Genomic DNA, 25,191 nt, shown 5'->3' with positions numbered 1-25,191 from the left:
AGCATGCTCTCTTTGTACAGCCATGTGGTCTATGGTAAAACGTTAAAAGTACAAAGAAAACGTGATGATTTGACCAAAACTTTTGACTCTTTATAGCAAAAACGTTGACCAAAAAAGCAAGCATTAATTTGTTTGTGAAGGGCTCTCCAGTGATTGGAATAAAGTTATATGTTTCCTAATGAGAATGTCTCTTGTTGATAACTTTATCTCTCCTTTCATGCTCTTGAAAACAAATTTTAGATCTGGTATACCTCATAAATACTATATTATCACCAGTCTGCAGGCTCGTACTGATACGACTTTTCCTAGTAAAATGTTTTTTTTTAATTCTAAATTGTTTTTTCTCTGAAACAGCTTATCTGTTTCATGCACACACGGCATGCAGTGTTATTGCCAGTACTGTGTTGCTACATATAGGTGAAGGCTATCTCGTCTCATGAATATTCAATTTTAAATAACCAATCACTGCTTCAGTTGGATGGGAAATTCCCTTCAATCAACTTCGTAGACGGTGAAGGCCTAAAGTTATTTGACAAATGTTTGACAGACAACAAGAATAGACAAGTTGATATAGATATATAGTAGGCTCGACCGAGGAACTTCATAACGACATTGACTGCAATTGGATCAAATTGTACGGACCGCTTAGGGCAATAAAAACACAACTTCGAAAAGTACTATTTTTGGAGGAGCTAGCTACTGCAGCTGAAAATACACCACAAAGTAAGTAATAATAAATAACTCCCGTTAACATTTGAATAATTATGTTGATTAAATAATACGTGTAATAATATAAATATTTGAGTCGTCCCCCAGTAGTAAATACTTATTAAGACAATTCTGCCCTTCCCAGGAGTTTACTTAAGCGTTCAAGAGGAGCTTCGTTTGACATATTAACAAAATACACGGGTTTAATTTTGGTGTAAATATGATTACAATTTAGCTATCTTTATACCTTCTTCTTTCTGTTTCTACCATGCAGGATCTTTGAAATGTATTTGTTACTTCGTAGACAATTGAAGATGTTTTAGCCAATACTGTCGAAAGGTTACGCAATCGTTCTCTAGTCTTTTAGGCTGTTTATCTTCTAGATACACAGATTTTAGTGTTGCGAAAAAATAATAAATAAAATAAATAAAACAAGAAAGAAACATGCACTTATATATACACACACCCGAACATTAGTAACTGTATTCTATAGTATATGTACCCCCTCCCCACCCCTCCCCAACCCACATACGCACCAGGTTTATATTTGTGGGACTGTTCGTTGATATTTCTTCTAGTCTTTTTTCTCTTTTTTTTGGGGGGGGGGGCGGGGGGAAGGGCAACCTCGTTTATGTATTTAAGGAAACGTTGTTCCTTGTTTGAATTATTAAGTAAAATTATCACTTTTTTATTATTTATCTCATTTAATCAAGAAATGTTATTTTGCATCCACCCCCACCCCCAACCCTCGCAGTAATGTTGACAATAACGTTATGATTCAAACGGATGACTTAAATTTCTTAATCAACAATTGCTGCAATACGCGCGCTCCATAAAGGTAGATCCCTATGTGCCTTTAAATGAAAACAACAATTGTAAATGGAGTTTTGTCAGTTTCAGTGCCATTGTAAAAAGTTTGAAATGACAATTTATTGGAAAAAAATTAGATGTAGGAAGTTTAAATGAATGAAAGACGAAATAGAAGGTACGTTGTCAATTTGACTACAGCATGGAAAGGAACTAAATGTAGTCTCAGATTTGATGTTATACGAAATAGTTTTTACATTAGGTTATGTCAGTTTTGACATTTCCCTTCATAGGACTGTGAAACTACAAATCGCATTGTAGCGGGGATTCAAGTGCGCGTTGTTTGGTACTCAAAGCGCGCATTATTGGTACTCGAAGCGCGCGTTGTTTGGTACTCATAGCGCGCGTTGCTTCACGGTACTAAAGACACGCTTTGATTGGTGCTGGGAACTTGTCATGCACGTTGAAGAACGCGTTGCTGCATATGCGTCATGCGCACACGGGGTGTAATCTTTGGGGTTGAAATGGGGGAAGCTACAAGTATGTGGAGATAAACAACAATAATTAAAATAATAATAATAACAACAATAATAATTATAATGATAATATTTAACAACAACAATTGTAATGAAACTTAAAGGGTTCAAAAAATTGATTCAAATATCGTTTCAGGGTTTAGCTGGTCAACTCGTTAAGTATAGATACAGTAATGTTACCCGTACAAACAAACAAAAAAGGTAAAATGTCAGTAATTCCATCATGTTGACATTTACATTTGGCGCTTAATACATCCGCTGCTACGGCGGATGTGCGTTTAAACATTTGTACCGATCAAACGGTCAGATTTCATGGTACCCACGTTTGTATCTAATCTATACATAGCAGCAAGGGTTCCTGTCAAACCAGGGAGTTGTTATGGAACAACTCCCAGGTCAAACTATGTGCGAGTGAAGCTGTACCATCACAATCTGCCAAGCACACTGGCAAATCAAAAGGCCGCGAGGGAGATAAGGGGGTGGGTGGGGGTAACCTGTTTGTTATGGATGTGATTAAATTAGCTTCTGCTGTATAACGCATTTGGTATCTTTATATTTATTCCATGTTAACAATCTCCAAGTTACTTCATAGTGAGAAATATTGAAAACCACTCGGCCCAAAAGATAAAAATTGCCACCTCACTGAGTTCACAGCAGAAAGCGCGGGGGGTGGGGTGAGAGGGGGGTGGTAGGCTGTTCAAGTCAAACTTCAATCCTTAACATTTGTCACCCAGACACTTCATTTTTCACACCTGTGGTATTCACATGTAAATTGGGAAATGTTAAAAAATAGAAAATTTCCACTGCATTCTTCATTATTTGATTAATGCTATGATCTCTAGCCTACATGATTGTAGTAACGTAAAGCATAGTTGCGCAAGCAGGCTGGAGGCAGAAGATGGGCGTTCACGTGTGTAGTCTACTGCGCCCCCAATTAATTTTGTGCCACCAACGTGCCCTTCTTAAATTGTTCCACTCCACCCCCCCCCCCCCGTTCTCCTCTAAAGAAATAAATAAGTATTGCTGTTCACGGGTCTGAAATGCAATCAAAACTAAAACTGATCCAAATCAACTAAAATGAACCTATACTACTCTAAACACTCTTGTGAATGTGTTTTAAAAAAGTCTTATTTTACTAACTATATCAGTATGTATGTGATATTAGCTGTCCATACCTATACGTGCGGTCTCTTTTTAAAGTTCAATAGTCCATATATCCTTAAAGCATTCGCTGGTATTTATGTCAAGACTGGTAATTTTGTTATTGACAATATATAGTTACAAAAAAAAGAGGTTATGATATTTTTGTACCATAAAATATGATCACGCGGAACAGGGGCAACTGTTCATACCCATCACTCCTTTGTTCCGATGGGTGCAAGGTGGACATGAAGCCAAGGGAGGGGGGGGTGGGGGAGGGGGGTGGGGCAGCGATATGCTACTGTTGTCTTAGGGTGAAAAGTTACAGTATGTTGTTCCTAAGTTAATGACTTTACTGCGTCATCTCTGTAATGCTAAAATAAATAATAACATTTCTGGATGATATGATGATAATGACATATATAGATGTATATTAACTATACCGTATATATAGAAAATGCAAAGCATACCCCCCCCATCTCTGCCCCTTCCCACCCCCCCCCTTAAATCCGTAAACCGTTTACTTTCTTTTGTATATAATGACAACCCATTTAATATGATTAAACCTATACATGCATAAGGTTTAGGTTACATACTTTTCCTTTCCCAATGAAAATTTTTATTACATGTGTCTGATATACGATAACTCTTGATTAGAATCATTTGAGTTCAAACTGCAAACTGTGCCATGTTTTCTCGGTAGAAAAGCGCACTCATTTACGAGAGTGCCATGAACAAGGAATAAAGTTTCAATTTTGTTTTTTTCTTGTTTTGTTATTTGGATTGGGAGTTTGTAACAGTCGATTCTATAGGGAATTACGTACAATATGAAGAAACAAGTACTGAGCTTAAAAAGTTACCCAAGACGGTCTTAAATTGTGATATTAAGTGTATGTGTATTGCATTGAATGACTGTGCTTCATGCAGGGGTGGTACTCATCTTATTAATATATCTGAGTATATCCTTCGGAAAAGTGTTCAAATGTTTTCTTTTCTTTGGCTTTTATTGTGATTTGAATGTATGTATATATATGTATATATATTTATATATTATATAGATATATATATATGTATATATATAAATTTATATATATATGTATATATACATATGTATATATATAAATATATATACATATGTATATATATATATATAAATATATATACATATATATATATTTATATATATATATATATATATATATATATATATAGATAGATAGATACACACACACACATATATATATATATATATATATATATATATATATATATATATATATATATATATATATATATATATATATATAAACAAGATGTAAATTTATTTCCAATAAAGATAGCTTACATTTTATCTTTTGAAGTTATGTAACAGCTACATACACCTTGAACAAAATCAAACGTGACTAACCTATATGTTATTTTTTATTTACATTGTATAGACAAAACAAGTTGACTTTAATCCAAAACATAAATATTCACAGATTCAGGGTTCTCGAAGTACCCCTTGGAATTCCAAACACTTTGCAGTATAATAAATATATGCAAATATCTGAATGTAAGCAAACTATCCAGGGACCTAAATATTGGTTCTTTTCAGTGAATAGTTCAGGTGTTTGCCAATGTCATACATGACTGGATTATTGTAATAACCTATAGGCAAAACCATCGGTCTTACAGGTATGTAGGTGTCACACGTATAGCCTCATATCGCAATGGAAGGGCGCAGTGTTTTACATGGCTTTGGGTGAAGAGTTAACAAAGTGAAGCACCATGTATATATATATATGTGTATTAATGTCTGTAACTTAATGGATGGAGGACATAAGACGGGTTGCTGGTGGGAGGGTGATGGGGGATGTGGATATATATAACAAAAAACTGGTCATGGCAACTGTTTGGTATGTCGACGACTACCCAGGGTCCCTCTCCACCCCTTTCCCTTCAATCATGCGAGTCCGATGTGTAAATGTCATCTTGATAGTTAGGCCCTACAAGCATATATGCCTAGCTGGACCCGTCATAATATAGTTGAAAGGTCAACTAAGCTCATAGCTCAACAAAGTTGATTCCTATAATATGTTTTGGTTTCTGGCCGTTGGGATCTCAGGAGTGATTATCTCTTTGAATCAATTATCTAATCGCCTCAGTTTGTTGAGCCACATATTTTTTCGGTTTATTTATTTTCTTATATCATATATCAGTTTGAGAACACTCGATCATAATTATGCTCCTCACAGCTATCGACTTAGGCTGGTTTAAGACTGAAAGAATAGTTTGTGCTATATGTTGAAGTCTATTGAAGTAACATGACTACATGATCAAGTTTACCACAGATGTTATCTAAATTTTTGCAGTCCTTTCAAAGTTGAAGATCAGTCGCTTAACTCCCCCCCCCCCCCCCCACCACAACCACCCTTTAAATGGCCAGTTTCTTGCTAAATCTGCCATAACCATTTAATGGTCTGTAAGTTGATTTCTGCTTTGTCAAATCGAAATATAACAACACAGGCTACTAAAAGTGTCGAATGTATATAGGCGTATATAACAACTGCCAGCACATACTAAGTGACATATAACTATTAATTATTACTTGTATCCCAGTCTGTTGTTAAAATGAAACCGAGAACTACTTTCAATGGTGCTTAACAATGCATTCACGTCAGCTATCACCATCTGGTTAAAGGAGTGGAACAGCTTTTGCTTTTATGCTGTTCAGTATTAATGAGTGACGTTTTAAACTCGCGAGCAACATTGACATGTAGAATTAAAGGGCTTAATAAATAAATAAGTAAATAATAATAATAATAATTATTATTATTATTATTATGATAATATTAATAATAGTTTCCATGGATCCAATTTTTCAAATATAATGATGTAATTACTCCAATCATCGTATAAGGCTGTTCTTACACCGAGAATAGAAGTAATTTAGCTTCGATTAATTAAACCTTATATTACAATTTTCCGTTCATTAATCAATTCCAAGCATGCAAGGAAACAAATATCCAGTGTTATCATATTTAACATCAAGCCATGTATTGTATTAACTACTTTAGTTTTGGTTTTGACTGAATCTGCAAACAAGAAAACTGGAGATAACAAACACGATAAAGGCACGGGGTGGGATGAGGTGGGCTGGGTGATGGTGGGGTGGGATGAGGTGGGGTGGGTTATGGTGGGGTGGAATGGGCGCGGTTGGGTTGGTGACCTGTACAAAGTGTTATACTCACGGTAAACGCTACAATGGAAACAGTCTGTAAATCGTCTGAATGCACTGCACGGGTGCGTATAATTTTCTGGTGTTCCCACATTAGACCCCACTCAGGCGCGGATCTAGGGTGTGTGGGTTTTGTGAGTGGTGGGGGGTGACTTGTTTCCAACCTCGCAATATACGTCAAAGCTAGGTTACCGGCATATAATTAGATCTACACGTAAGGTTATGCTAGTTGCTACTTATGTAGTGTTGAAAGGTAAAGGATGATGGCCTGTTACCTATACAGATCTCATAGTTAGATCATGCATGCTAAAAACAATGTTGGAAAATGTCAATATTATAATGTGCAAGTAGTACGCGTTTTTGTCGTTGTAATAGAATAATGTATAGTTATATACAAAACATATGGAAAATGAAGCTTCAATCGAAAGAGAAACGTATTTTTCTGTTTCAAAGCGAAAACAAAATGGCATCATTCGCAGATACGAAAGAAATAAATAGGATCTCGTGCAAACACATTGTAAACGTTACTACTCTCATCAAAATAGTATCAGCAGCGGAAAGGAGTCAATTACAAACATAATCTTGCACATGCATGAGCGAATGAATAGCCAAATGTTTAGGAACCATACAAAGTAGACTAGGCCTAGAAAAGGGGGTAAATAATGCTTATACTAAACAAGAAAATGTAATGCATGTTTTGTCTTTGAAATTCGCATATATAATATAGATGATAAATAAAAAAATATCTTCAAATGCTGTAACTTCCGAGGGTTCTCCCCTCAGCCCCCCCCCCCTCCTCGATCCCTACCATAGAGCTTTGTCACTTGGCGGAATTCGGTATCCCATGCACCCCTATAACAACTAATGTACACCCATTATCATCCTTAACCGCGCTATGTATATTATATGGGCAGTATTTGTATACCGTATATGGAAGAAGACAAAGCATTTTTATTATTATCAATATGTAGACTTTACTACCATCATTATAGAGATTGATATAACTGGAAAAGCGGAGCGGAAAATATGCAGCGTGTTTGAGCCTTTGTCGATTTCGTTTCTTTAAAGCTGCATTTTTTTAGCATAGTTTGCAGCTTGACTTAGATATACTTCTGACAAACACTACTAAGTAACATATACAGACAGAATTAAACAGCCCCAATCATCTAACTAACTATATAGATATCTAAAGTATATAGCTAGCTAGTTTGCAGCCGTTTTAATAAACTGCAGTAAAATGTTCGTTTTTTGTTGTTGTTGTGTGGTCTGCAAAAATAACGTCATGTAGTTAGATGGGACTTTGGAAACTATTAACGTTATTGAATAATTAAATCTTATACGTTTTAAGGATAACAAGTGGTCATTTTGCTGTGGACAGTTCGGTGCAGTATATATGCCAAACTACATGGTTATAACATTTATAAATATTTGTCTGAGACTGATCTTATTCTGTATACCTCTGTTTGTATATGTAAACAGCTGGTGGATAACGGTCTTATTCTGTGACTCATAATGTCTATAAATTTGACAGTTTACATGTTTGTTTTTTATGAAGAAATCCTTTTTGCATTCCTACATTCTATTATCCTGATTTTTACCGCTTTTGTCATGTCGATAGTGTAACTGATGAAGATATACAATGCATTTGACTAGAAATACTAGACGACTGCAAAACTGACATTAAATAGAAATATGTATAGACTTCATACACATCGAACACAGACAATAAGGACATAGGTTATAAATATACCTTGCACGTTTATGCATGACTACATCAGTGAACAGGTATTTAATGAGTAAACTCACATGTGGTATGGGAACTTCAGATTGGTATGCAATGAGACATTCAGTTGAAAATGCTTTGAAAATCGCTCGGCGTTGTCATGCCAACATTTCATGATATATTGTTAAAAATGACAATTTGACAGTTTTGAAATCCTTTGCTTATTTTGAATATGTCCAATACACAAGCATCTACGGTACTTACGACGCCTCGTGGCGTGCTAAATTAAACACTGAACCGTTTAAAGAAGATGCTTTTTCACGAAAATTAAAGAGATTTCATCCATTTACTCGTGCTTTTCTACTGCATATATGTTCATTAGACCAATCTATATAGGCCTTTATATATATATATATATATATATATATATATATATATATATATATAGATAGATAGATAGATAGATATATAGGTATATATATATATATATATATATATATATATATATATATATATATTCATGTATCTGATCGGTTACCGTAGAAACGGAGACCTACTGGATAGAATAAAATGACCATTCTCTTGGAAGTCACACTGCGCTGAGACCAAACACAAAACACCTGCATACACATAAAGGCTACTGTTAGAATATCACGTGACCAAACAAGCGGCACATTTCGGCACCATTCAGGTAACTGTTAACTGTCACTTGTTACATGTAACAGAAAATGGGGTTCCACCTCACCTGGATAAATAATGACGTAATAATGACGGACTTTCACACCGAGATCAAGTGTTTCATCCTGTTGCGGCGAATATAACGGACGGATGCATGACCGTGCTGAAGAACAAACGATGCGTCATCTTCAAATAGGAAAAAGAAACAAATTATGCCGGAGAAAGCATTTTTTTTCCTGTTTTCATGAATTGGATACATGGACACATATCTATTCAAAAACATTAAAAAATTTCAATCAACTTATGTGACCAACACTTAATTAATGCATAGTGTTGTTTACTTTATCAAAACCACCTTGTCCAAACTATAGCTTGCAGTTTGTCCACGAAATGTCGTATTGGCTAAGGGGAGAACCAAGGGAGATTATGACTAATGAACAGAATGACAGAGGGGTGTATATATACATACATATATATATATATATATATATATATATATATATATATATATATATATATATATATATATATAATTAGGTATATAGATATATAATATAAATATATATATATATATATATTCACATACATGCATACATACATAAATATATATATATATATATTGAATATATATATATTGAATATATATATATATATATATATATATATATATATATAGATTGAATACTGATGTTATAATTGAATAATTGAAGCGGTAATGATACATATTATATATTACAAATTGTTAACTGTATAGGCTTACATGCATTGTGCAAATTTCAACGTGCCCGTGTTTTTGATACTGTGAGCCGTGCATGAGCCTTGTGCGCGATTTCCAATTGAGTGGATAGTTAACACCGATAAGGGCACCATTCCCCATGGCTTGTATTTCAAATTTAAGACCTCCAAATGTCAACCATTGCTACGAAACACGAGCCCTCCTGTGGCCAAGGGTTTATCAGCGTGTAGAAGAGGGAAACTTTATCCTTCGCTTAGCTTGAATCTTAAAATTCATAAGATGGTAAAAGGAGAAGAAAGAAAAAAAAGTAATGTTTATAATACCTGATTGTTAGAGGTATAGAGAGACTCAGCGCTTATACACTGAAACGGTATAGTATGCACAGTATTATACAGACGCCGCCACAACAACAACGAACGACTTTAGCATAACTACCGTACAGATATATCTAATGAATGGCAAATAAACAACAATTTCAGATTCTTGTGACAAAATTAACTATCATATTCTAGGTGTAGCAATGGTTTAGATAGGAGGGAAGAGGGGGGGGGGGGGGCGACGTGGACGAGACACGGCCACCAGGAATAAAAAACAAGGTTTTACATTTCACTGCTATAAAGGATTTAGTTCAAATTGTACACACAAAAAAAGTCAGCCGATGGCAACGGCCATAGTCGACTCTTTCACTTAAAAACTAATCAAATAATATATGTGAATTGTGCCCCAATTCATGTGCTTTTATTCTAAGAGGAGGTCATTGCAAAGCTTATCTCAGCTCAATATGTATATATATTGCTGGCGGTGGATATGTTAGGGGGGGGGGGGAGTTATTACTTTGTGGCGAAAACTATTTTTCTGACGATATTGTAAGATTAAACTTTCTTCTCATCGCATTTAATTTGTCTTAAGTACTTTCCATAATAGCTATAACAATTGCTGGAGATTTCCAAGCAGACGCCAAATGCGGTTGACAATTTCTGTTTGATCGTGAACTGACGTAAGAGTGACGTTAGAAATCAAACTAATCCTCTGTCAACCAATCATTTCATCCTGACCTCAGCTTTGTCAGGGATGGAACACCCTTAATGATTGGAACTTGTTGCGGTCATTGTTTGGTACTAAATTCCACAGGATTAAAGAACAAAATGCTAACGTCTAATCGCCAAAACGTTTGGACACCCCGTTAACCGTTTTTTACACACCATGGGAGAGTTTATAAAAACTTCTCTGACTTTGTTACGAGTGGTTTAGTTAAACAAGGACAAATCGTTTTCGATACAAGGGATTTTAAATTGATGATTCACAGCGAGCTCTGAAAGCTCAGTACAGATGAGGGCTTGCCACTGGCGCAAGGGTTTAAACGGCGTTCCATGAAAACTACGTCAGCAGGTATTACTGGGAATAAAGAACAAGAAAATAGATGGGGTTTGATTGTACGAGCAGAAATCTGTGTAAGCCACCGAGTAATGCGCTTGTCGGGAGTATAAGCCATCACTTCTTACCTGTCGAGTTTGCGAGATTAAAACTTATTGGAGCTGTTCATTATATCAAAATAATTGTTATACTGTAAGCTGATTGCTGCTGTAAGCCTAGTTGGCACCAACCGTTCTCAAGTCGCAGATGAAAAGATTTAGTACCTGTTTCTCTATGTCAGTAATAAGTCTCCAGCATAGCATCAAGTATTGTAATAATTACCGTGTTAGTCGGTTTAAACTCTTTGACTGTCCTTTTCTAGGTTTTTTCTTCCAAAAAAATCTCCTCGAATGTTGTTTTCGAGATAAACTCCGATAGATAAACGACACGTTTCATTTCAGACATAAGAATAACCACTTGACGACAGCTCACCGTTTTTGCGGGCCCAAGTTATTCCAAACTAAAGGGTTATCTTTCTTTTCTTAAATTAATTACAGATATTAATCTTTGGCATCTGCACAAACCACAATGGAATCTTTGTACGACATGGTAAGTTCATTTATCTTGCTTATATTCAGTAATAATTGTAAATATAACATAATTTTATTTTTGTTCAATTTATTTTGGACTTTTTTTCTTTACATTATTATTTCTAGTTTTTAAGGAAAACTTATGGGAGAATCGTAGGGATGATGAAGGGGTTGATGTGTGGGGGGGGGGGGGATGCATGTGTCATATATGGGGTACTATAGATGGAGCTATTAAGAACTCTTGCTATTGGCTCTCGTTAAACAGAGATATTAAGCTAGAGAATGGCTCCTATCTTCATTAGCGGTACAAACATATTTTCATTAATTTAGAATTAAAACCATATGTTTTATTATAACTTACAGTATATTCAATGGATAACCCTCATTAATGTGTGTTATAATGAGCCTAACATAAATTATGTACATATCTACCCGAGACTGAAAATGGAAGTATTTACGGTTAAAGTCAAGTAACTAATTGGTTCGGTTTAATTAATCGATGACCCCGTCTGACGTCAACCGTTATCACATGCGAGATGTGAATCGATTACATTTGACTAATTATAATAGATATAATTGATAAACATAGACGAAAATTGTCAGTCTTAATATTGGTTTTAAAATTTCATGTAAATATTTATGACGTCATAATAGATAAGGGCATTTCAATTTAGCTATAGATATACCTGTAAATGAAAGTAAACAGTCTGAGTAAAAAGGAAGTTACATGGTTGAATGTTCTTGTTGTTTTTCTGTTTGTTTCTCAAATCACGATTTGTTCCAGTCACGTTTAATTAATCCCATTTATCATTATTATTAATCCGACCTGCCGATTAAATTATAAGTGAACTATTAAGATTGAATTTTAACCCATAATCAAACGGAATTTTGGTTTGAAAAAAAAATATTTTAAGTTTCAGTATAAAATTGAAAAAAAAAATTCAATATCTTATATGTATGGCCATTTTTCATTTTCCAGATGTCATACCAGAGCTCTGAGCTCTACCCCCAGCAAATCCTTCCAGTAAACACCTCAGTCGCTGAGGGTTACAACCTACCAACGCCCCCTCACAGCCCCCTACAAATCACGGACCTGAGTGTCATGACCGGGCATAGGCATTACAGTATGGAGCCAGTGCAGAGCATGCCCACGGATCTGTCTATGCACGACCACTTAGAGAATTGTAAGTATTATATATTTGTACACTAGGGGGTGGATCTATCCCCTCCCCTCCACTTATCCCCGCGTCCCCTTTTTTCGGATTAGATAGATCCACACGTTAGTTTTGCTCATTGCAAAGCTACAACAACTTAAACGTGAATCATTGAGGAAGCTTCGTCCGGACAGTCCGAACTTTTTACCAATATTTCTTTTCTGATGTAACGGTCATTTCTTGTGCCCTGTAGGGTCCTAGAGAATTCTGGTCCCCCCCCCCCCCCCGCCGCCACTGTGCATTATCATTAAAATACTCGTATATATTATTGAGATGATTATCTTTTAACTGCAAACTATATTTCATGTAACTTTATAGTAACTATTATGTATACTATATAATGTAATAACTTAGGTCAAAGCCATGCAAGTATGAACTTGCCGTAGTATCCAAAATTAGCAGCTGATCGATGTGAATTATTTAACATATGCATCATCACTTACGTCATCGGCATAAAAGGGTAGCCCCTGGCAGCTTCCTCCCTGTCATATAACCTCCGAATAACGGGAAACATCTATCTTAGTTCATGATCTACGCACCACTTCAGAGATTACAGTGGTTAATACCAATTCGTTATAGGAAGCTAAAATACGGAAGTGCGTCAAAATTGGTAACTTACAGGTGGTTTCCCTACCAACCCGTATGCAAATGTAATCGACAAGTTTACTTACCTCATCAAAATGGGTTTAATGCTTTCAAAACTTCCTTTTGGAATATATTTTGTTTTCAAAATAGCACGCACCAAACAATAAGATAATTTTGAACTAAAAAAGTTCCATTTAATCCTCGCCCATTATGGATTAATCTTTCCTAGTGGATTATTAATTCATCATTTTTTTGCTCCTAGAATAGAATGAATAAACAAACTTGAAACTTATTTGACCTTAGTGGCAAAAATAGAAATAGAAAGTACTAAAGTCAAATAAACTGGTTCCGAGAAGGAACCAATTCGACCCAAACAGGAGGAAATTCGGTTGCAAAAATGTGCGACGTAATGTGATCACGTACGTAACCTTTTGCTTTAAGAAAAAAAAAATGCGTTGTGGAAATAGTGAGTCTTTAACGGAAGAAAATTTTGCTTTAAGGTCAGGACTTTTCAGTGCACAGTGGTTTACATTACAGATCGAATGTCCAATGTAAGGGACACAGCGGCCACACCCGTTCATGCCGTTTGGTTACCCACACACACACACACACACACACACACATACAAACCGCAACAGCACCCTATAGTATATTTGAAAGAATATTAGAGAGCTGCCAAGAAAGTGGTTATACGGGCTGTTTGCATTATTAGGAACCGTTCGTTCCCATTGCTTAGATGAATACTTTTACAGACCAAAGGACTCGTACACCTCCGTATACCTTTTGTACATGTGTAAATGTTAAAGGTCATCCGTTTAACAGAAACATGTAATGCAAGCTGTAACCAGGAAAGGATATTAAATGCCAAAGTCAATCTATATTGTTAGATAATGTCAAAAGTTCGCGGTACGATTCTGCACTACTGTGAGAAATATGCCCCGCCCGTGTGTTATATCCATAGGAAGGGAATATTGTCTACAGGAACTGTGCCCCTATATACAGTCTGGACAGGGGAAAGAGGGTGGTGGTGGTGGGTGGTGTGATCTATGCTGTTCGAGCAAACAATGGATAAAGCATTACTGTGACAATATAACAGATTAAAGTCATGCGGCAGTATATAAATGGATATTAGGCATAAAACTAACAACAAACAAAAAGAAACGCGCCCCTTCCCTTCCACCCCCCCAAAAAACGGTTAAAATTTATGAATCGAGTGCATGAACGAAAAGCGTGCATTTATGTAGGTCCCTTTAACTAAACATATTAATATTAATGTGTATAAAATGTGCAATAGACGACATACAGACACACATTATATTCAGAATAACAACTATCTGTTATCATGTATTAGGATCAATAATGTGTGTACTATATGTACGTACGATATGATATACCGTACCGTACTATATGTGTATATTATACTATATCTATATGTGCACTACATGTCGGATACCATGCGTGTATTATATACTATATGATACTATGCGTGTACTATATCTATGTGTTCTATATATGATACTATGCGTGCACTATATCTCTGTGTACTATATATGATATTATGCGTGCACTTTATCTATACGTGTATACTATAGGATACTATGTATTTACTAAAGATTTGTATATATACTATATGATACTATGCGTGCGCTATATCTATGTGTATATATGATACTATGTTTATACTATGTATTTGTTTATATACTATAGGATACGATGCGTGCTTAATATATACTTGTACTGTACGGCAGGATGTGAGTCGAGTCACTGAAATGCAGCTTAAGCAGAAATTCAGCTCAAAGTCATAAAAAGTAAAAGATCTCAACGTACGTCATGACAAATGAACTAAGCGGAGCGTAAAAAAAGACATTAGTTTCGTAAAAGCTTATAAACAGTACACAGAAGAAACGCTCTTCAACAAACACATAAATGAACTTGACATTGAAAAAAGAGGTTAACGAATTTTGAGTTTTGTACAAAGTTAGTTTCGAGGCAAGTTTTGACTATAGACATTTTCGCTATCATGCAATAAGGATTCTTTGCCTCTACCGTGGTTACAAACAAACATAATGAAATAAAAAGCAATATTAGATAAATATCGGAAACGTCTGTCAGTGTGAAGATTTATTTTGCCGACCACAATATTACAAGATGTCTACCGTACTATTGAACTGTGTCGCGATTATGTGTAAATGTAGGAACTGCGCATGTGCGTATTCGTACAGTCGACCAGTATACTGTCTGCACTAACCTTTCCCTTCCCCCCCCCCCACCCCCAATCTTCATCCGCAATGAAAAGTAACAAAGAATTAATGAAAACATATATGATGACAAGTTCATCTCAACTGCACATAATGTTTGACTACCATGTTGCAGTCAAAGGTCGGCAGTATCGCCCCGAATATGCTAGAAAATATGCTAGGAAAGCAGTTAATGGACACCCATCCTCGAATTTCAACAATCATTGTATCATAATGCCACTGTAAACGTAAACTCCTCAAAACTTTTATAGTTTTGATACTCCTCAGTGTCTATGACAAATTTGGAAAGATCAGAGCTTCTAGAGAAGTATACTTATGGAACATTTCTAGCAATATTAAGCTTGCTAAATTTGGGCATTAATACTGATGACTTTTAAACTCTATATCGTTATCGATGTGTATCTAGTTTTACGCACTTTATTATAAAATAACTTTCCCATTATTCAGATTTGAATGTTATATACGGTATTGAATTTAGAGCCAACTTATGGCGCAAGCGGCAGGATAAATTGGCGGGACAAGCAGGAAAAAATAAAATCTGTTTGATGATTTGTTTTACGTGGATTAGTTCCAAATACAAGCAGGCCTGTATCCGTGTTGTGTTATTGTTAATAACAGATCAACTTGTGTTTTCTAATCTAGTATTATTTGTAGGAATAGACGGAGATATGCTATAGCAGTGTTAAAAGTCAGTTGGCACGACGACCATGCAGTTTACCCGATGTAACGACACGGTTACAGGGCTGTGAGACTTTTCAATCTGCCGCCCATATGGGATCTTTCACATGCACTCTTGAAGACGATTACAGTGTATGGAAGGCCGAATGGCTCACGTATCATTACTGACAATATTCTAACTGACTTACATCCGTACTGCAGGACAAACACACAATGTTAACTGCAACTTTTAAAATGACAGTCTCAAAGCAGGCGATATTTAAATAGACGAGTTTCGGGGAATAATCATATAGTATTATTTGATGAGCTGGTTTTGTTCACATACATAGAACGCACAAAGGCGTAACGACTGATATTATTTTTTAGCAAAGAAAGAAGAGAGACACACATAGGCTATATATGCACATTGTAAGCTAATATGACAATAGAAGCTCGTATTGTGTACTTGCAGTGTAGTGCATACTATAAGGCATATAGAGAACCCTCATTTGAAATTGAAATAACAGCCGTTTCTATTTATTTTCGCCGAAAACATATTTAAACAGCATCAAACTTCCTTTTTTATGACATTTTACACTGTTAGTATTATGTATCCCCAATAACAGCACTAAACTTAATCCGCGTTCACAGGTATAGCGAATTGAACATTTTATTCTATCTTTTGTGGCGCAAAGTCCACCCCCCCCCCCACCCCACCCCCTTTTTTATGGCTCAGATTCCTAGATCACGTACAGTAAATTTAAGACTGACACATCTGCCCACCCCTATGCAATAACAGAACTGCCCTTATTTGTATACCATCATGTACCGTTACTATGTGTTTATAGTATCTCTATGTAACTCTTTCAATAACCAATTCCACGAACTTGTCGATGTATTGAAATATGACTTACAAAAGAAATGGATGAGGTTTAAAACGTCGCTTTTCTTTCTTTCTTTATCAACAGTTAGCATTCATGACGTCCACGATGTTTTTGGAGATAAAGATATATTGCTTCAAGGTATGTTGTGTTGATACCTGATTAGACCCGATCAGACGGTCCATTGCAACATGTTAAATCCCGCCATGATATGCTTAGTTACCAGGGATTGGGACACATTATTACAAGAGTAACGACTATATCTAAGGAGCGCCAAGAATGCCAATAAACAGACATGCAAGCATTAACTCATATTAATTGGGAAAATGAAGCAATGGAATATTAAATGAATGAATAATCGAAAAATAAATTGATCGATTGATGGAAAGATTAATTGATTAACAGATAAGAATCAGAAAACCGTCAGATATAGACTACATGATACTTATGAGACTATATGACTACGGTATTGACATAACTAAGATAATCACTTTTTTTCTCATTTCTCTTTCTTTTCTTTAGATTTGCCTGAAATTCTGAATAATTCTTTCGTAAATGCAGACTACCCTTCTTTCGATCCGAACGTCCTTCCAGAAACAGAAGGTATTTTGCTTTCTTTAAAAAAAATCCTTTCATTAAAAAAAACAAAACATTGTTTCAAGGAGAATTTTTAACGAACACAAGTGTTAATCATTAGTGACCTTTTCATCACTTTTTGCCTTTACGATTTCGTAATTAGTTCAAACAACGTTTAAATAATCCGATAAACTGAAATAAATGCGGAACCATTATAGGGTAGAAAGAATTTACATGCAAAAGTTCCAAAATGTTCCTACTGAAGGAAACTTCAGCAATGATAGGTTAAAATCCCTCATACACGACCGATAAATACATGTTTGGCATTTTATCTTTTTGTTCTTTTTTGTCAGATAACATACCTAGTCCTACATCTTGCCCGTCTCCAGTTTACACCCTCGTTAACCAATCAGAGAATCACTATCAAACTCACTACATACCAACTCCGAGATCAGTGGGATCTGTTGGCTATGGTAAGTTTTTGTTGTTGTTGGAGAATGCTCCTAACGTTAAGAAATTGAATACATTGTTTACCGTTAGTAAAGCAAACGATCGTCGTCTTCATAGAGAAGAATTGGGCTGGTAAACTTACCCTCTAAGTGAGCACATTATACCATATACACATTCATTAGCCTAATCACATCATTTTTACAGTGTACCCCTGCTGAACCCGGTATTGTACACAGTGTTTGACTTACTAGTTGAAGTTCAACCATTATCGATGGAGTAAGTAAAAATCGTGAAATGTCACGTTGTCAAGCAGAAGGAAAGTCAAACATGGGCTACTTGGAAGTGATCACATCACGTTGCTCTTTAATCAAAACCAATCTTAAAGTTGCTACTATAGATATATATGTATGATATATATGGCACCCCGTGTAATTGATTACCCCATCCCCCCCCCCCCCCCTTCGCAACCGTATGGACCATTTCAGCAATTCATGTAAGCAGAAAAAAAGGGATTAAGTTCATTCTAATTTGACATCTACCACACAGATTCGGATCAGGATGGATCATTGAGTGATGATACATGTGTTGGACAAATCCAACACAGACAGCAAGAAGATTATTACATGACTCCGTTTCATAACGGATTCGTGACAAGTCCGCCGAGAACCCACAACTACCAGAGGAAGACAGATCCTATCAGCATATCGGAACTAACAGAACACATTGGTACAAACGGCTGCAGGAGTAGGAAAGTGTCGAAGAAGAAGACGAACGACCAATCAGGAAAGAGAAAGGCATCGAGGGGAAAGGGAAGGAGAGAAGGTAAATATAAGCTACTATAGTGTTTAGATAATTATACTACCTTATCTCAAGATTGAATATATGAGCGGTGTGGTGGGGAGGGGGGGGGGGTGGGGGTGGGGTGTAAGCTTGAAGTGTCTCGGACCCTATATAGATTTATATTGCTTACATATGTTATTATATACATCTCATTTGATCTGAGGTACCAGAAAAAGTCTTGATCCACTCATTCTTATTCGTACATTTAAAGTTCCAGGGGAGGGAATGCCACTTTCAGGTGTTTATTTGCTATAGCCACGTTACGAGTGAGTTACAACTGTTTATTGCTGTTTCATTTCTACGATAGCAATGAAAGGAAACCATCTTTGGGAGTTCATCCGAGATCTGTTAAAAAACAAAACAACGTGCCCCAGAATCATCAGATGGGAAAACAGACAGGAGGGTGTGTTTCGGTTTGTCAATTCTGAAGCAGTGGCAGGCTTGTGGGGAACTAAAAAGAACAACCCAAACATGAACTACGAGAAACTAAGCCGAGCAATGAGGTGAATATTCATTAGACCTATGAATAATTATAAGATTCATTCTATAAAATGGATGTTTCAAAAAAAAAAATACCATCATCATTCTGTCATCGTTTATTATAATCATCACTAACAATAACTTTATTAGCCATTTTTGGGGGTAACATTTTCGTTATTAGTAAATCTATCAATAATCATTTTTTATCAGTCTTATCAGTATCAATATATCACTATCATCAAATTTCTTATTATGATGCATCGACCAGTAATTTTCAATGACGTTGGTTCGAATCCCACCGCTGTCACCATTGTGGAGCGAGGTAACGAAAGTGTGTAGAAGGCGCAATCGGGTTGTCTGTCTGTCTGTCTGCTTACGTATATATAACAACAAGCCAACTCCTCTGTCAGAGTTGAGAGCGCAAAAAATCAGTAGTTAACGTTAGTGAAGTAAAGACGTTTGATGTGTACAGTATAAAGGTGTTTATACAAATATAGATATACATTGAACGTGTATCCCAACTTAGGTTTTAGCTTCGCATAACTACCAGTATCATCATTATCATTATCAAATCATCGTTACTTCTTAAACCTTCTTTTTTATCCTTAATCGTTAATTTCTATAATTTTTCATTTGTTTTAAGGTATTACTACAAACGGGAAATTCTTGAGAGAGTAGATGGCAGACGACTGGTTTATAAGTTCGGCTGCAATGCAGACGGATGGAAAGAGGCAGCAGCTGAAACACAAGATGAATAGACTCATGAACTGAACTTTGACCCTGAGGACAAACAACCTCATCCATGCACGGATGTTTCTGTCAGATGTTATAGGTCACTGAAGCTAGATATTTAAGTCCCGCTGCTGGAAAAACGTCAGTAAGTGTTAAAAGTGAAAATGACCTTTGACAACTTGCCACAGGACACGTGATGGCCTGGCCACTGGAGTGATTCGGAGAGCTATATTTGGTACTTTCCCTTCAATGTACATTATGTAACGAACAGTGCCTTGCACACAGGAAGTGCCTTATACATATAAGTTTATTTTTGTACCCTAAGGACCATTTCTTCCACTTGTTCTATCTACACCTTCGAGATGAAGGTGGGAAAAAATATCGTTCTTGGACTACATCTGCTGGTCAGATTATGACGTCATCGATGTGTGGAGTACAACTATAGCAAGATATCGGTGCAAAAAAAAAAATGTCAACATATATTTTGCGAGGAAAACATGAGGCCATGGATAATCGCAAAAAGAACAACATTGTTGATGAAAGGAATTTCTTTCATGTTTAAAGATATTAAATGTGAATAGGCTATCTTTATCTTTGAATTTACTTATTGGAATTTAAATGCGAGGCATTAAACAGAATATTTAATCAGAAGCGAACTGATATATACATATATATATATATCTTATGTGCATAAGTATATTTCCAGGAAAATAACAAAAATAATAAAGGGACAGAAACAAAGAAAGAAATTGAGTTATAACGAAACGATGACAAAATGTAACTATAAACAGCTACCCCGTATACTCTTTGTTAATAGTCAAAATTCTACACTGTTGCGGTATAAGCTTGCCTTCATTTAATCGTACAGAGACGAGGTGTAAAATGTTAAACAACGAAGTGCGAACTACGCAATATCAATTTCATGTTATATGTTGATTAACAAAGATATCAGCGTTGCTTAAGATTAATCAGGCACCGCAGCATATTTAACGTGTTATTTTTTAACAAGTTTGATCTAAAATCAGGTCGTACAATTCGCATGTCTAGTCGGCAGTTTACATAATCGATGAAACAAGCCCACACACGCACACGCACACACAATGGTACTAAGAAAATCAGCACTCAAACACTGTTAGATGTAGTATCAACCTGTTTACAGGCCATAACTGTTACTGTGGGGGAACAGTGCATGCCAGTTTGGGTGTTAAACGACAAATTTGGCGTTTTTCAGATTTCATTGGCTGGAGGAAAAAAAAATGAAAGGTCCCCTGCCCAAAGAGCTTCATGTCGTGTTTTCACAATTGCCTACCAACATAAATAAAAAGTAGCTGAAATTTGTATTATTTCCTCAAAGAACATTGATTTCAACCATTTCATGGTGTCCGGTTCGACTCATGGACTACGCGTCGGTAAAAAACATTGGAAATTTTGTACCACTATTCACTTTCACTTATTCATCAAAGAGACCCAAAACTGCAATGAATTGCGAACCTACACAATTCCTACCCATATTAATGCAGGGTCAAGTGTCATAAAACAATAACAAATTCGTATTTGGCGTTTTTTCACCATTCCACTCAATATGGCTGGTTGCGTCACAGAAAACTGGCACCCTGATATTGGGAGCGCTACCCGGTGCATGGTATCACGTAATATCATGTACATACAGCACAAACCTAACTCCATCAACAACAACTTTTAAACCGTAGACTATTACAAGCTCTGTAAAACATGTAACAATAAGGATAAATACTGTCTAAGAATTGTAACTATATTATGGTTGTCCTGGCAACCGTTAAAATGGCGCGCCTATTTTAATGTATGAGTACGAGTCGGCCTAAGCTATATATATATATATATATGTAAACTTATTAGCAGTTTAACCTCGCTCTGTCTATAGTAATGAAAGCTGATATGTAAACTAGACAGTCTTTGTTCATTCTTGTAATTTATTACTTTCTTTTACGAAACTTTAACAGTTTTACGTGAAAAGGAAAGCCTCGATTAACTGTAGAAGTATAGGGCCTAAATAAGCGCAGAGTCAACAATTAACTTTCAAGTACCACAAGCAGAAAGTTTCATTTTCGAGTTGGCTTTTGTCACCTCTCTCTACTTAATTGCGAAGAGAGCTTGTTCTAATTCATCGTCTATAGCTTTTTATGGCGAATTGTCGTTGAAAAAGATTAATAGTTTATAGGCTATGTTACAGTATGCATAAAAGCATAGACCGCCTGTACTTTACAATATACTCCATTGCATAGCAACGCCGACGGTACTGCACAAAGAGAGCCATCGTTATCAGTGAATAGGCGTCTGGCACATGGAGCGTGGGGAGGAACTTGAGAGTTGGGTGGGGTGGGGGCAGATGGGGTAGTATGGGGCGGGAGTGTATAACAGATGGGTCTATAGGCATGTCTTATCATTGGGCACAAAGGTACTCTAATGTATTGAAAATATACTAGCGTTTCGTTATGCCATTTTGGAGTTTACTAGTAAATATGCATTATAGTTATGTACACTGCTAACACATATCTAGTCAATTTATGTGGGGCCTATATACTCAATTATCTAATGAGAGAAATCCGTGTCCTACTCAGCAATAGTCAGACTATAGTCTGTCGTGTTTTTTTGCCCCTCAACTTTATTCAATCAACTCTTAACTTTTATAAAAGAATGTTTTGAACTATAGCATGTGTGATTGCGTGCTGATAAGCAATAGTTAAATGTACATTTTTGTTACTTTCAGTTTTGTCAATGGCGAAAAACGGGTGATGTGTACAGAGGTTTTTTTTTCGTTTTTATTCTGAAAATAACAAGGAATTCTAGCAAATTACTTACGTAAGCTTCACGCCATTACTAAATTATATTATCACCAAATGAACTGAGCCTTACTGTATAGTTAATGATTAATAATTATTCCAGTTAATGGATAATATTAATGAACCTAGCCTTTGGAATGGACCAGCCTTAGTTTCGACATTTACAAAAACAAAACCGACAAACAATATTTTACAAAATGCTTCGTCCGACCAATTTTTTATCTGTGAAACTGTATAATATGATTGTTAAGTAGGCCTACTAAATTAAACCGTGGGTGTCACAATGTTAAAGTCGGGCACTTGTAATGGTCTATTTTGCATATGAATACGTGTAATTACAACCCAAACGACTTATGAAACTAAACTATATATATATATATATTTTGTATTTAAAAGTTATTATCAGTATTAACAATGTTCTGTTACATTATCGCTAATTATTCTCGCAAAGGACTGGTAAGCATACACGCTATAATAACGGAATACGTGAGTCACTGAGAGATGTTAGCTCAAACATTTTTTTTCATTTTTTTATTTTTTATAACTTTTAATAAGTACACCTAAATATAGAGAGAACAAAAATCATTATTTTTCCGCGTGAGAAAGTTGCCAAGCAATAACACAGAAACACGTTAAACAGTCAATTATTGCTGAAGGAAGCTAAGCCAAGTATATGCCTTTGTATAAATGCGTCTTGTAGACTTTTTTGATATACTACTGTCGTTTCCTGACGCACGTAATATTTCTAACCTGTTTGCAGGCTTTTCATTACTAAGGACAAACTTAATTATTTATTTTTATTTACTTTTGAAGTTTGTAAGTCATGTTTGGGCTGTTATTTCCTTCAAGCAATGCCTCATTATTTTGCAATAACAAACATTTGCCTACATATAAGAATGCTGATCTTAAAATCACATTTTGTTTCTCCGCGATGAACGACTGTGTTTGAGACAAAGAAAAAAAGTATTGTTTTCTAGCATTTTTCTTTTGTTGCTAGCATATTTTATATTTGTGCTGCTGGTCGGCTGCATGCCTGTAAATAATGTAAAGTATATTTTTTTCAGGTAATTCAATACCATTTTCGCTCTTCAAGTTTGTACCCGACCATGATGGATATATCAAGCATCCGTAGGATAATTATAAGTTTTTTTTTCCTCACTATAAACAAAGATCACCATGTATTAACCTACTTGTAGATTTATTAATGTACATATCTTGACTGTTCTTAATAAACTTGAATACGTTAAATGAAGTGTGTTAATTGTCTTAATTAATTTTAATTGTCCATGCAGCAATGATTCCGTTCAAGCATGAACACTGGTCCACTCTAATAAAGTCGGGCAAATATTTTGCCGAAAACTGGGTTCTTATATGTATATCCACCAAATTTGGGTAACGTTTTGCTTCAAAACAAATGAAAAAATTACGACAGTATAACCAAGATGAATTACCCAAAAGTGATGAGTTGGTCAAAATTTCATGCATTATTTTTGGATTGTGGCAAAACGTTAACTAATTTTGGATAAAAATATACGTACCTAGTAGTTGAGTAAAATATTTGTCCCGAACTTTTTTTAGACTGTGTAAATCCTGTGAGGTTGACTTCATTGTGGTTTTAATTTGAATTTTTTACCGGTCCCGCGATTGGTGATACAATTGACGAACTTAACCAAAGTTGCACATACCCACCTCACTCCACCCCAGCCCTCAGATGAATATCGTTAACAAGGGGAAAATAAGTGTTTCTGTTCATCCCCTCTCACCGAAGGCAGTTGTTCCTCCCCTCCCCCTCCCTTCCCCCTTCCCCGTGTGAAGCGCCATCCGAAAACAGACGGAGACACAATTGCTTGTGTAAAGTAACACTCTCCCTCCTCTAACCAATTACATATACAACATTATGTGCACAGCAAACTACGTGCATAGCACTTTGGTGAATCATACGTCAACAGCTTCTTTTATACTAAAGCGAAAGCTTTACAGAATTATCATGGTGTGACGTAATGTGACGTAGCAGCTGATCAAGCCGTCAACATATCGTTTGAACTATTAGCTATCTCAAGTGGCGTTAAGCTAAATACGGGTACATTACATATTTAAAGATGCATATGTACAATAATATGAGTTTATATATACGTGAAGATTAACACATCTTCAATTATTAAGATTGGATCAAGCTATTTCAAAGGTCATACACAGCAACCCCGCAAA

At 35.8% G+C, this 25,191-nt stretch overlaps 1 protein-coding gene and 1 long non-coding RNA gene across 2 annotated transcripts; one reads left to right on the top strand and one right to left on the bottom strand.

The window, feature by feature from the left end:
- Positions 1–563: 563 nt before the first annotated feature.
- LOC139969774 (uncharacterized) lies at positions 564–24,231 on the top strand. The gene is made up of 9 exons (XM_071975029.1): positions 564–723; positions 11,459–11,510; positions 12,471–12,675; positions 17,174–17,227; positions 17,609–17,689; positions 18,016–18,135; positions 18,659–18,934; positions 19,260–19,455; positions 20,076–24,231. The coding sequence occupies exons 2-9, from the start codon at positions 11,490–11,492 to the stop codon at positions 20,188–20,190; spliced, it is 1,068 nt and encodes a 355-aa protein (XP_071831130.1). The 5' UTR covers positions 564–723; positions 11,459–11,489; the 3' UTR covers positions 20,191–24,231.
- Positions 8,667–17,602, bottom strand: LOC139969775 (uncharacterized). The gene is made up of 3 exons (XR_011793799.1): positions 17,120–17,602; positions 9,573–9,812; positions 8,667–8,998 (listed from the first exon to the last, which is right to left on the bottom strand). It is a non-coding gene; the product is annotated as an uncharacterized lncRNA (long non-coding RNA).
- Positions 24,232–25,191: the final 960 nt, after the last annotated feature.

This window comes from Apostichopus japonicus, chromosome 7, assembly GCF_037975245.1.
Source record: "Apostichopus japonicus isolate 1M-3 chromosome 7, ASM3797524v1, whole genome shotgun sequence".
NCBI lineage: Eukaryota > Metazoa > Echinodermata > Holothuroidea > Aspidochirotida > Stichopodidae > Apostichopus > Apostichopus japonicus.
This window is presented reverse-complemented; position numbering and strand designations above follow the sequence as displayed.